This window comes from Leopardus geoffroyi, chromosome B1, assembly GCF_018350155.1.
Source record: "Leopardus geoffroyi isolate Oge1 chromosome B1, O.geoffroyi_Oge1_pat1.0, whole genome shotgun sequence".
Lineage (NCBI taxonomy): Eukaryota > Metazoa > Chordata > Mammalia > Carnivora > Felidae > Leopardus > Leopardus geoffroyi.
The window spans coordinates 116781879-116795341 of NC_059327.1; the positions used below are offsets into that span (position 1 = coordinate 116781879).

At 44.3% G+C, this 13463-nt stretch overlaps 1 protein-coding gene across 6 annotated transcripts in view; it reads right to left on the minus strand.

Moving 5' to 3' along the window:
- Nucleotides 1–3073, minus strand: part of NPNT (nephronectin) — an 82716-nt gene extending 79643 nt beyond the window's left edge. For 3 of the 6 annotated variants that reach the window (XM_045471204.1, XM_045471225.1, XM_045471216.1), the window contains exons 1-2: nt 2783–2960; nt 464–564 (exon numbers count right to left, since the gene is read on the minus strand). In XM_045471204.1, coding sequence (XP_045327160.1) covers nt 464–564; nt 2783–2853 — 172 coding nt within the window. In that variant the 5' untranslated portion in view covers nt 2854–2960. Of the gene's footprint in view, nt 1–463; nt 565–2782 lie in introns of all 6 variants that reach the window. The other 3 variants (XM_045471230.1, XM_045471200.1, XM_045471211.1) reach the window with 3 other exon arrangements.
- Nucleotides 3074–13463: the final 10390 nt, after the last annotated feature.

The following is a 13463-nucleotide window of genomic DNA, read 5'->3' on the forward strand; positions in this document are numbered from 1 at the left end:
GTTTAGAATAGTCAATACAATCTAACTTCAAAAAAAAAAAAAAAGGCTTTACAAATAGGCTACCTTCCACAACAGGTATGGTAAGGATTATATTAGTGCTATAAGGTTCAGAGACTGTTTAGTGTAAATACAGTCTAGACTCATTATCTTACCTCCATCTCAGAGTCTGGAGCACAGAAAAGAAAAAGCCTAATGAGAAAACAGGAGCTGGGGATATTGGGGACAAATGCTAAAGCATCATACGTGGCTCTTCTGTGACTGACAAAGCTGGCCCCTTGCTACGTACAGCTGGCTCCAGTTGAAAGAGGCAAGATAAGGAGTCAGGAACTGAAAACTCCCGTGTCAGAACCACACCACCAAGTCTTGCTCAGTAATGAGTCCACTGATGTGCAGAGTGAAGCCATGAATAATGGTGGAAAGCCGCACCCCATAGGGAGCTGAAGTTCCCAGAGAGGATACTCACGCTGACACTGTCCCCAGGACCGGCGGGCCCAGCCCCAGCAGCAGTCAATCCTCCCACCATAACGACACAGGCCAATGGATGACACTATTTGCCTGGGCCACCTACCAAACAAAAAGATTCAAAATAAATAAAGATACTTTTGAAATTAAAAATTATTTCCTCTGGTATTACTTTTAAAAAAGAATTTAAATCACACCCAACAATCTACTATGAACTCCTTCCTGCCGGCAAAAATTTAAGGATAAAACTCAGGAAAATAGTTCTGCTGTGATCTAGTTCCAAATTTCAGACAGTTAAACATATGTACTACACACAGGAGCACGGTGAAAGGGAGGGGAAGATCCTTTGTAATATGGAAATAGCATCAGCTAAAACCAAGAATTCTCAAGGCTGACACTCACAGGGTGGTTTCTGAAGCTTGAAATAAAACAGATTCCTCAAAGACCCACACCTGTTATTTGGGGGAAAACCAGTTTTGACTGATTTATCATAAACTGAAAAGTATTAAATAATACGACATGTCAAAGCAGAAAGAAAAAAAAATCTGCCTTACATTTTCTGCCTTGGAAAAGAGAAGATGTGGGAAGGGGCAGAAAGATGGGAGTCCTCAAAAGCAAATGAAACAGATCTCTTTTCGAGATAGGACTCTTTGGCAGAAAATGTTCCCAGAAAATAAAGAAGTATTAGAAAAAGAAGTCTAAATAAAACCTGGAAGAGTTTAAAGTGTAGCTAACATCTCAAGTGTCCCTGTGGTTTGAAATTTTCCTGCATCAACAATCCCTGTTATCTTCCTCATTAATGTAAATAAGGACTAAAAGTATTCAATTTCAAGGATACCAATTTATCCACCAGGTTCCACTTTGACACCTTATTTGGTAAATCGTTTCTTTTAGATTCACACCTGACTTTTTACTCCCACAGGCTCAATATTTTAATTGGCTGTTTTAAAATTAAAGCTACCTTAAAAATCTTAACGCAAAACCATGTGATGTATTTCTTATTGCAAATGTGTGCGTGCCAGAAATGCACAACACGTGGGCAAAGAATTGCTTTAATAAAATAAAACAGCCTCTGGCCGCTACTCACATTTTCTTAAACACTCCTAACCTTTTCAATTCCCGTTTCTTTTATCTCCCCTTATGCCCGTGAGCACAAAGCACAAAATAACCTCGAACTTTCTATTTCCTCCAACCAGGTGGTAAACAAGCGGTAGCTCTTCTAAGCGCTCCACTGGTTCTCCTCGGTTCCTGTTCCCCTCCAGGTACAAGAAAGCCAATCAATCGTGGAATTGATTCGTTCCAAGATTACAAGGAAAACAGGTGCGGCTGTCTTTGGGGCTGCTCAGAAGGCTACCTGGGGGGGGGGGGGGGGTTGTCTCTGAAAGAGGAAGACTGGATGGCGGTGTGACCCAGGTTAAAATCTCTCCCGGCTGCTCCAGCCTGGTTTGTGCACCGGCCGCAGCGCTCGGCGTTCGAGGCGGGTCTGGTCTACAATTGCAAGGAGGTGGGATAACCAAGCACGCCCTCCTGACCGACAGACAGACAGACACACACACACACACACACACCCGCCAGAGCGGATCCCGCGGCGGGGAGAGAGCGCCGCGTGCCGCCGCCAGGGGAGCGGCTGAGTGACAGCGGCGACGGAGCCGGGGGTTGTTGGAACCTGTCAGAGCACGCAGCAGCCCGGCTCGCCCGAGGTCTCGTGAGCGGTGTGTGCGTGCGTACACATACACAAACACACACGTAGCGCTCCCCGCCTTTCAGTCCTTATTTCGAGTCCTCCTCCCGCAAGCAAACCAAGGGTGGAGGCAAACGGGTCCTCCCTGGAAGCCCAATCGCTTCCTCGCCCCTACCCTTTGTGTGAGCGGCTCTGACAGCTTCAGGCCGGGATATGGCCCGGGCACCTGGAAGTTTCCCCGCGGAAGGGCCGTGGGGAAATCTAAATCACGAGCCAGAGTTTCCTGACCAAAGGTGTCCTTGCGCATCACCTCGGCTTAGGAGCTAGCCCGCGCCCTCCGAGCCCCGGGGCCGGGCTCCAGCCTTCCTCCTTCCCCAGCCCTGATTCCCGAGCCGGGAGCTGGGAGCCGCGGCTGGGTTCCGGGACTCGAAGGGGTCGCCCTCCCCAGCCTCGGGCAGCCACCGGTCTGGAGAGCGGTTCGACGGCTCTTCTCCTGCCGACGCCGTGCGGTGGCTCAACTTCTGGCCGGGTAGACTCCTCTCTGACCTCGCAGCCGGGCGGGGAGAGGGAACCCCAGCACCGCGTGCGCGAAATTAGCGCTGGAAGGAGGAGAAGAGGGCGCCCCGGGTCCCAACCCACCTCACGTCGAACTCGGCAGCCGCCTGCAGGTAGAGCGAGGAGCCGAGCACCAGAGCCAGGAGGAAATCCATGTCGGGCGGCGAATGCACCGCTGCGCGCGGGGAACAGGTTGGGGGTGCTGGGAGCGGAGGAGAGGCGCGCTCGTCCCCTCGGCTCCAGGGAGGAGCTGCGGGCGCCGCGGCGACTGCTGCAGCTGTCGGAAGAGAGCGGCGCGGCGAGCAGCCGGAGCAGGTCTGCGGCGCGGGCGCCCGGAGCCCCCTCTGCCTCCCTCCCCGCGAGGGGAGGTGCTGCAGGGGGAGCTGCACCGCCCGCGGGGAGGGGCGCAGGGGGCGGAGGGGGGTGGGGGTGGGCGCGTGCGCCCTCCTCACCGCCCTCCCAGGCCGGGGCCGGGGGGTGTGGGCGCTTGGCCCCTCCGCGGAAAGCTCGGGAGCTAGAGCGCTGAGGGAAGCAGCGTCTGTTGAGGGCCAGCCAAGTGGGGCAGGCGCCAGGCTGCGAGGAAAGTTGCAAGCCAGGCCTGGGCGAGGGAACGCAGGGCGCTCCGCAGGGAAGGGTGAGCCGGGGAGGGAAAGGACCCGGGGCGAAGGTGCGCGCTTCGCGGGTTCCGCCTGAACAGGTGGTGACCGCAGGGGCTAGCAGCAGCTTCCGCCGGGGGCGGAAAAGCCCAAGACTGGAGAGGTTTGTCGGGCTGGAGCTGAGCAGTGTCTGCAGTGAGTGAAACCACAGCACGACTGCACGACTTGGACAAATTAGCAAAGGCAAACTCCGGGAGTTTGCTTCTCCCGCAGAGTTGGCAAAGGCATATTTTTTTATTTTGTAACCAACCGAAAGAAATGTTTGGCTCTCCAGTCGAGTTTTGTAGAAGAAACGTGCAGGCTGTTTTCTATCTTTGCCAGCTCAACTTCGAGCACGTTAGAACGATAGCAACGGCTGCCCTTCCAGGGGCACGTGCAGGCCAGAGAGGGAGGGCTGTTACTACTTAGCCGCCTGTGGTGCCTGATCATGGGGAGATCATTTAGAAACCATTTTAAACAATCTTTGTTCTGCTGTTGTAGAGTAAAAAATAATGTACTAAAAGGCTGTTCAAATGAAAACACACAACGATCATTCTAAAATGCACGTAAAAACATACATCCTTTGAGTCATCCCTCTTCTCAAACCCTGCCCCAATGACTCCATCTCTCATACCTCTCAGGCCTAATCTCCTGTTCTCTCTCTTTCCCTAGCCCATGACTTCCATGTGTTCCTCGCACACCTCAGGCGTGCCCCCGCCTTTGGGCCATTGACTGGCAGATACTTTGCCTGGATATCTACATGGTTCACTTTCTCACTTCAGGCTTTGATTAAAAGTTACCTCTTGGAGGAATTCAGCCTTTAAATTGGCTAATTTAAAGCTGCAAATCGGCCCCCTCAGGATGCCCCATGATTTGTCCTACCTTGTTCTTTTCTCCATAGCACTCACCTTCCGGTGTCCTGTATAATTTATTTCTTGTTTGTATGTCTGTCTTGCTGGTAGAATGCAAACTCTTCAAGGGAAAGTTTCTTCTTTAGTGCCCAGAACAGTGCCTGGCATGTACGAGGTGCTCATAAATGTTTGTTGAATGAATTTGTCATATTACAAACTTTTTTCTACCTTTGTTTTCTTTTTGAGGTTTCTCCAACTTCAGTTTTTTAATGGAAAGTTCTGTGGCAGTGTGAGCTCACTATCCTGATTTCTTAGTGTGTATAAAAACAGGAATTTTATGCAAGAAAAGGAAAAATAACGGTCTCAACTTAAACGACTCTTTGATTTCCAAGTTGTTTTCTGTTAGCAAAACAAGTTTCTATTTTAATCTCAGGAAATATCCATGCCAATTCAGTCTTGGGACATTATTTTAGGCAAACAGCTTGGTGTCATCTATTTCAGATCTTTCTAATGAAGTCCAAAAATGTAGGAGTCAAAATATTTTTTCTGCAGAAAATCAAATTTTTGTAAGTGTAATGTAGGCTCGGTTCCAGGCTACTTCTTAGCCGTTTTCTTTGTTTATTGGTTCCTGGATTGGATTTGCAAATAAACCTCCCCAGAGCAATGGATGGTTATTGAGAAGGGGCTAATCTATAGGCTAAAAGCTAGAGATAGAAGGAAAGAAGGACATGACAGGTGAAAATAGGACAATATCTGGAAAAAAATGTGTAATGCCTCATCAGCATGCCATTAAAATTTTTTTTCCATATCTTTTTCTTTGGCCTAGAAAACACTCCATTCATCTTCCTTCTTCATTTGGATACTCTCCACTTGCCCTTTGGGTCCAAGTTTAGCTGACATTTACCCAGGAAGCCTTTTCTGACTTTTTGCTTGGCTGAGACTCCTGTGGTGTAATTACACCACCACGCATCCCATATTGTAACTTGAAATGCAATGTGTTTAATGCACTGCTTTTCTACCACTCTGAGTTCTGTGAGACATTAACAAATAGGAGGGCAAGGGCACAAGGCTTCAGTAAATATTAAATGTTGGGTCAGATGGAACTGAATTCTTCCTGGCGAACTTGAGCTTCTCCCTTGAGTAAGGAGTAGCTAATTCTATCAGTCTTTGTTGAGTCGTAGAATGAGGAGACCCTACAGGAATTCCAAGGTGTAACTGGTTGGTGTGCTACAATTATGACCACCATTCCAGAAACAAGGTGAAATTCCCATGGGGGTGACATTTCACTATCTCAGTCTTTTTTTTTTTTTTTAATTTTTTTTTTCAACGTTTATTTATTTTTGGGACAGAGAGAGACAGAGCATGAACGGGGGAGGGGCAGAGAGAGAGGGAGACACAGGATCGGAAACAGGCTCCAGGCTCTGAGCCATCAGCCCAGAGCCCGACGCGGGGCTCGAACTCACGGACCGCGAGATCGTGACCTGGCTGAAGTCGGACGCTTAACCGACTGCGCCACCCAGGCGCCCCATTCACTATCTCAGTCTTAAAAACAAGACAGAACCAGATGAAAACAGTTTGCTTTTAGCAATACCTGTACTTTTCCAAGAGGACAACTTTTTGGTTAGGTTTCCTACCCGATAATGTCACCTTGCAAGTAGTAATCCCAATGTTCTCACAAATAACTATCACCGATCACAATGTGATACAGGTAAGTAACAAAACAGGACAAACACAACTTCAAACACTTGGACATTAGAAGCTCTTAATTGTTTCAGCTTTAATTTTTTTTCCAACAAATATTCATTGAGAGCCTACAATATACTGGCCATTTCTTGGTACTAGGACTTCAGCTGGGAAACAGACAAGTTGTGCCCTGAGAGAGTTTATACTGGGGGGTGGAGGGGTGGGGAATAAAAGGAGACAAGCAAGGAGGAGTAAGTGTTATGAAGAGAGGGTAAAGGTGTAAAGAGAGAGTAAAGGAACAATAAGGTGGTAAGAGATGGGGTGTGATTTTAAGTAGAGTGATTTGGTCCCCTCTGGGGAGGTGACATTTAAGCAGAGACCGAATGAAGTGAGGATGTGTGGTAGGGGTAGTGTCCAGGCAGAGGGTAGAGAAAATGCGTTTTCTCTGTCAGGTTCTCATAGTCGCTGTCAGCAAGCTCTTTCTCCCCCTATCCCATAAACAGTGGTGCCATAGGGACAGGATAACTGCTTTAAAAACTCCTATTAAGGGGGTGCCCGGGTGACTTAACTGGGTAAGCATCTGACTTTAGCTCAGGTCATGATCTTGCGGTTTGCGTGTTCCGGCCCTGAACTGGGCTTTCTGCTGTCAGTGAGTCTGCTGGGAATCCTGTCTCCCTCTCTCTCTGCTCCTCTATGCATGCACACGCGTACTCTCTCTCTCTCTCAAAAATAAACGTTAAAAAAAAAAAAAAAGAACTGGTAAGAAAAGAGAAGGATGAGGAACACACAGCTACTTACTCACTGCAGTTTTGACTCCAAGCTAAGCAAGAATTATAGAGATTCTGTGCTCCAGCAGTGGAAGAATTGCCTTGGTCAGACAGTCAGCTCACCTCTGCTTCTACAACCTTGTCCATTCATCTTTCATAGCCACCCACATCAGAAGGGCCCCTTGGAGCATGTGTCTTCCTTGGGGGCTCTTACATCACTTACAGCTCTTTTTCTACTGGTACAACTTAAGGGTCTGAGTGCTGCTTTCAGGAGCTAGCAGAAACAGGTATTTTCAGGCCAGACTCATGGTTTCTGTGGCTACAAGATTTCTTTAAAAACCCTAATCTAATTGTTTCCAGTCAGTTCCTTGTACCAACAGCAATAACCAAAATCTCTAGTCCTCTTTCTTAGGCCTGCTTTATTTCTTTGCTTCCTTATATCCATACCTTACTCCTTCATCTTAATGGAAGCCACCTTGAAGCTAGCTGAAATAATAGATTTGATTGGGAAGGTAACACCCTAATTCTGATCCTTGCCACAGGCTTAGATCCCTTTACTGATATTAATGTTTGGGGGTATCCGAGCAGTTGTCTTTTTCAATCCTAGGAGGCCCCACATTTCTGGACATTCTCATTTCTTTCTATTCCTGCTTGCAAAGCAGCCAGTTTTTGGCTGAGCTCATCTCTTTCTTAAGATACCTTATAAAAGCAACAAGGAGCAGTGAAATACACTAACATCTTCATTTTTTACAATGATATTCACTTTTGTTTTTATTAGCGCCCACAAACGGGAGAGGGGTAGAGGCGGGGAGAGAGAGAGAGAAAGAGAGAGATTCTTAGGCAGGCTCCACCCTCAGTGTGGAGCCCCCCATGGAGCTTGATCCCACAACCCTGGATCATGACCCCAGCTGAAATCCAGAGTCAGTCGCTCAACCAATTGAGCCACGCAGGTGTTCCTACAATGATATTCCCTTAATCTGGATGTGTGTTGTGTCCTTCATAGGTAATGATCATGGGTAAGGTCTAGAGCCTTTCCAGGAGCTCTAGTTACACCACAGAGTATATCATCCCTTCAAAGAGTGATTAATTCCAATACTACTTAAACTCTGTTATGGAGCTAATATATGTGCTTACACATATTCCTAAGGTGTCACTGATATTTCAGTCTGGAAAAAATAGCTTTCTCACATGTATACAAACATGCATATGCATAGCTCATCACTGATATAAATGCAAAAGCCCTAAAAAATGGCTACAAGTATAATCTATTAACATGTTAAAAGAATCCATTACAATCAAGTTGACAGAAAACCTCTATGTAGGTAAAGGGTTAACAAAATCCTTTTCCCTTCTGCATGCGAATTTGACCTTATGTTAACTTTCTAGCTCCGTTTCCCGGGCAACCTGATAAGGTGGTTTGTGAACTCTGTTGCCATGTTGCCGGTAAAAAAGGACCCCTGATTGATAAACTGCCTTTAGACAGAACAAAATATACCTGGTAGCAAACCATAGCACTGAACAAACCTGAGTTCAGTGGTTCTTATAACTGGGTTATGTCCCGTGAAGAGATAGATGTTGGACACTATGCCGATGAGATAGTGGCTTCAGAGGGGGCTTAAGGATGTTAAGCCAGAGAAGTTTCACAGCTGTGTAAAGTGTCTTTGGGAACCTGAGCTGTTCTGCAGTGTGAGGGGTTCCACTGAAGAGGAGCACTTGATACAACTGTGCAGGCAAACTGTGCTCCCTGCTCCCCATCCTCCTGAGTAATTAAGTGCCAAATGTGACCATTACAGTCTTGCAGGCCTAAATGTTTTGAATGTCGACTTAAACGTAAGGAGACCTGAGGTTGCTGCAGACTCTATGAATCAACGCTATTGACTCCTGACTTTAATTTTTTAATGTTTATTTATTTTTGAGAGAGTGCAAGTGGGTGACAGGCAGAGAGAGAGGGAGACACAGAATCCGAAGCAGGCTCCAGGCTCTGAGCTGTCAGCACAGAGCCCGACACAGGGCTCGAACTCGGGAACTGTGAGATCATGACCTGAGCTGAAGTCAGACGCTTAACTGAGCCACCCAGGTACTCCATTGATTCCCAATTAAAAAAAAAAAAAAAAATTGTGTTGTATGGAAACCAATTTGACAATAAATTTCATATTAAAAATAAATAAGTAACTATTAATAAAATAATAAAAACTAAAAGTCAGTATAACGTAGAATGTGAATATTGGGAGAGTTCCGATTAATGTCAGGAATGACATGAGAATGCCCACATCACTACTTTCATTTCATGATATTCTAGAACTACAACTTGATGCAGAGAAGGGAAAATATGACTTACTGTAAACAAGGGGCAACATTCTCATATGATTATGTGAGGCATAACATTCTGATATGATTAAGTGGGGCACCTGGCTGGCTCAGTCAGGTAAGCGTCACACTTTGGCTCAGGTCATGATCTCACCGTTCATGAGCTCTGCCTCAGCGCAGAGCCTGCTTCAGACCCTCTGTTCCCCCTTTTCTCTGCCCCTCCACCTCTTGTGCTTTCTCTCTCTCTCTAAAAAATAAATAAACATTAAAAACAAGATTAAAAAAGATGATATGATTAAGTAAGTAGAACAGCCAGATAGTATTTTAAAAATGTGTTGGAGGGGCGCCTGGGTGGCGCAGTCGGTTAAGCGTCCGACTTCAGCCAGGTCACGATCTCGCGGTCCGTGAGTTTGAGCCCCGCATCGGGCTCTGGGCTGATGGCTCAGAGCCTGGAGCCTGTTTCCGATTCTGTGTCTCCCTCTCTCTCTGCCCCTCCCCCGTTCATGCTCTGTCTCTCTCTGTCCTAAAAATAAATAAACGTTGAAAAAAAAATAAAATGTGTTGGAAAAAATAAAAATACAGTAAAACCTTGGTTTGCAAGGATAATTAGTTCCGGAAACATGCTTGTAATCCAAAGCATTTGTATATCAAAGCGAATTTCAAGAACCATTGGCTTAGTTGTGATCTGTGACGTTCAGCATCACGGACTACGGACTACTCATATTTACTCCTATTGTAAGACATGGCTCCTTTATCAAGTTAAAATGTATCAGAAATGTTTGCTTGTTTTGTGGAACACTGGCAGAACAAGTTACTCACAATCCATGGTTTTACTCTATTTGGTAACATAGGTATAAAAATTGTAATTTAAATATATAAACATACACCTATGTGAAAAGTTAAAATGTAATTTTAAATTACCAACTTAAAAAGCTTGAGATCTGGGACAACTGGGTGGCTCAGTTGGGTAAGTGCCCATCTTCAGCTCAGGTCATAATCTTGCAGCTTGAGAGTTCAAGACCCGTGTCAGGCTCTGTGCTGACAGCTCAGAGCCTGGGGCCTGCTTCAGATTCTGTGTCTCCCTCTCTCTGCCCCTCCCCTTCTCATGCTCTGTCTCTCTCTCTCTCTCCCAAAAATAAATAAACATTAAAAAAAAAAAAAAGCTTGAGGTCCAAAATTTTATGCCAGCATTCTCTTTACAAACTGAAGGCATTGGTCTTTGGTCTAATATAGCACACATGAGAAAGCAATAAGCTTCAGGCACGACTATTACTGTTGATGTTTTTTATCCACCTTCACGTAATTCTGCCAAAGACAATGGAAGACTTTATTGGATAGGCCTTTAAATTCTATTTGAATACCACTGGAGGAATTGAAATGGGCACAAATGGCTGACCAAATTAGAAAGCAGTTTCAATAGTTACAGAGTTATGTTTTAGCCTTCTACTTTTCACCCTTTAAAAAATTGTTACTTAGTGATCTGATACAAATTTTAAAGCAATTTCGATTCATGTTTTTATGTGTAAAAATGGAAAGATTTTTATGTTGAGGATGAATTTTTAAGATCAGAAAATCAGGAATGGTAACATGAGTCAGCTTCTCTAGCACATCACCTCCAATACCTTTGGCTTGACACAATAAATACTCCTTTCGTTAGTGCAAAACTTAATGCAGGTTGGACATTCTCCTAAGCGATCCTTGACAAGTGGCTCTTCAAGGATCTGGGCTCCTTCCATTCTGTGGTTTTGTCTTCCTAGAGTTTTCCTCAAGGAGCCACATGGATAAAGGGGAGAGAGAGTGTGAGCAAGCATACTGGGGGATTTTCGGCATTCCATTGGCCACTACCTGGTCACATGGCTTCAAGCGTAACTGCAAGAAAAATCGGAAAATGTATTTTTCCTGTATGCCAAGGAGGAAAATATTTTTTTAAGTTTATTTATTTATTTTGAGAGATGGAGAGTGTGTGTGTTCAAGAGAGAGGAGAGAGAGAGAGAGAGAGAGAGAGAGAGAGAGAGAGAGAATGAATGAGTCCCAAGCAGGCTCCCAGCTGTCAGCACAGAGCCCAACATGAGGCTGGAACTCACCAACTGTGAGATCATGGCCTGAGCCTAAATCAAGAGTCAGATGCTTAACGGATTGAACCACCCAGGTGCCCCCAAAATGAAAATTTTAAATTGATTACCTGACATTGTCTTTGTCCTGGCCTCAAGAAGCTAGTGAACTTAGTATTTACTGCCAGAAAGAAAGCCTGACATTAACTACGACATCACAAAAAAAAAAAAAAAGTCATTGTGTTCAAAAATCATTCTCTAAAATTCATTTGATCAGTGATTTTCATCATACAACAAGTCAATAGATTTGGGATCCTGAGCATCTAATTCACCCAATTAAATTAGGTAAATCGTATAAATTACTTAGGCCAGCAACTACGACAAGTAGGACAAGCTGACAAGTATCAGTTGCCTCAAGGAAAGGTTTTACTGCCGGGAATGAAATGCTTCTCTACTAAGATTTTTCTATGTCCAAAGGCAGGCAACTGGAAACATTTGCATTAACAGTTCCCCTGCCTAAACCAACTCTGGCGCGCTGTGTTGTGAATATCTAGCCTCAACTGAGCTTTTATCAAAATATTTGAGTAAATTCAAAGTTGCCTAAAATACTCTTGCATCCCGCTGCCACATGGGGGAAATACTGGTTAAGCTTTTCACCTTTCATAATAAATGAGCAGCCTTCTGGTCTCTAAACATGGATCTGTTTGTTCTCAAACAACACAGAAGACCGGTTCTTTAGGCATAATTTTAGTGCTTATAAAAGTCCTTGTTAAAATAAATGATATTTATGGAAGGCAGTCTTGATAGGGGACATGCTATATACAACTCTGGAGTTCCCAAATATTAACCTTGGATCAGGTTAATCTCTTGGAACTTAACTTAGAGCCTGGAAGACTCTTACTGAGTTGGACTTTCAGCTTTTGTGAGTTTATTTCAAAATAGAGTTAAATAAGATCTGCACCTGCAGTTTCTGGAAGACCCTTGTCGATATTATCCAATGTATCTATCTTGATTCCTTAAGGTAACTAGTTGCATACAGAAGTTAGGACCAAGAAAAAATTTTGTCTTTCTTGAGAAAATTTTACATCTTCTATTTTCTGATGAAAACTTACTGTATCAAGTGTCTCTTTTAAAAGTGGCTGCCAGAAAACTATGGAAACAGTGAAAAAAAAAATCAGTGGTTGCCAGGGGTTAATGAGGAGAGAAGGATGAATGGGCAGAGCACAGAGGATCTTTAGGGCAGGGGAATTGTTCTGTATGATACTATAATGGTGGGTACATGTCATTATACATTATCAAAATGTATAGAATATACAACGCTAAGAGTGAACCCTAATGTGAAACCATGGACTTTGGGTGATTACAGTACGTCAATGTAAATGCATTAGCTGTAACAAATGAACCATTCCAGTGGGGAATGTGGATAACGGGGGAGGCGATGCATGTGTGGGGGCAGGTAGTATATGAGAAATCTTTGTACCTTCCACTCAGTTTTTCTGTGAACCTAAAACTACTCTAAAAAAATAAAATCTATAATAAAGTATTTTCTTTTAAAAAAATTTTTTTTTAACGTTTATTTATTTTTGAGACAGAGAGAGACAGAGCATGAACAGGGGAGGGGCAGAGAGAGAGGGAGACACAGAATCTGAAACAGGCTCCAGGTTCTGAGCTGTCAGCACAGAGCCCGACGTGGGGCTCGAACTCACGGACCGTGAGATCATGACCTGAGCCGAAGCCGGACGCTTAACCGACCGAGCCACCCAGGCGCCCCAAGTATTATTTTCTTAAAAATGAAAGAGCATATATATTTTGCCATGAATGTTCCCCAATAATTTAAATTGTGTATGATAGTTATGTTTACTGTTTACTTAAAATTGTGGACAATTAAAATTCTCACATAAACTTAGAAGAATATATATATATGTTGTGTATATATATAGTATATGTATATATAAATATATATAAAATATACATACATTAAAAAATAAGTGGGGCGCCTGGATGGTCAGTCGGTTAAGCGTCTGACTTTGGTTCCATGATCTCGCGGTCTGTGAGTTCGAGCCCTGCATCGGGCTCTGTGCTGACAGCTCAGAGCCTGGAGCCTGTTTCAGATTCTGTGTCTCCCTCTTTCTCTCTCCTCCCCCGCTCATGCTATGTCTCTCTCTTCTCAAAAATAAATAAATGTTTAAAAAAAGTTAAAAAAATAAGTATAGATATAGATATAGATATAGATAAAGATATATACGTTTTAAAAAAATCCCCCAGGAAGCCCAGAGTTAAAATTCTACCACAAGAGTCATTTTAACTTTTAGGATGGGTTAGCATGTGCGCTCTTTTCCTGCTTTCACTGGTCCTCATTCTCCCTTTCTCTTTTATCTGCGATGTTATGATATAATAAGAAATATATATTTGGAATTCATCATCCTGGTTCCTGGCACAGAGCTTCTAAAACCCTTATCCGTTGCCCAAAT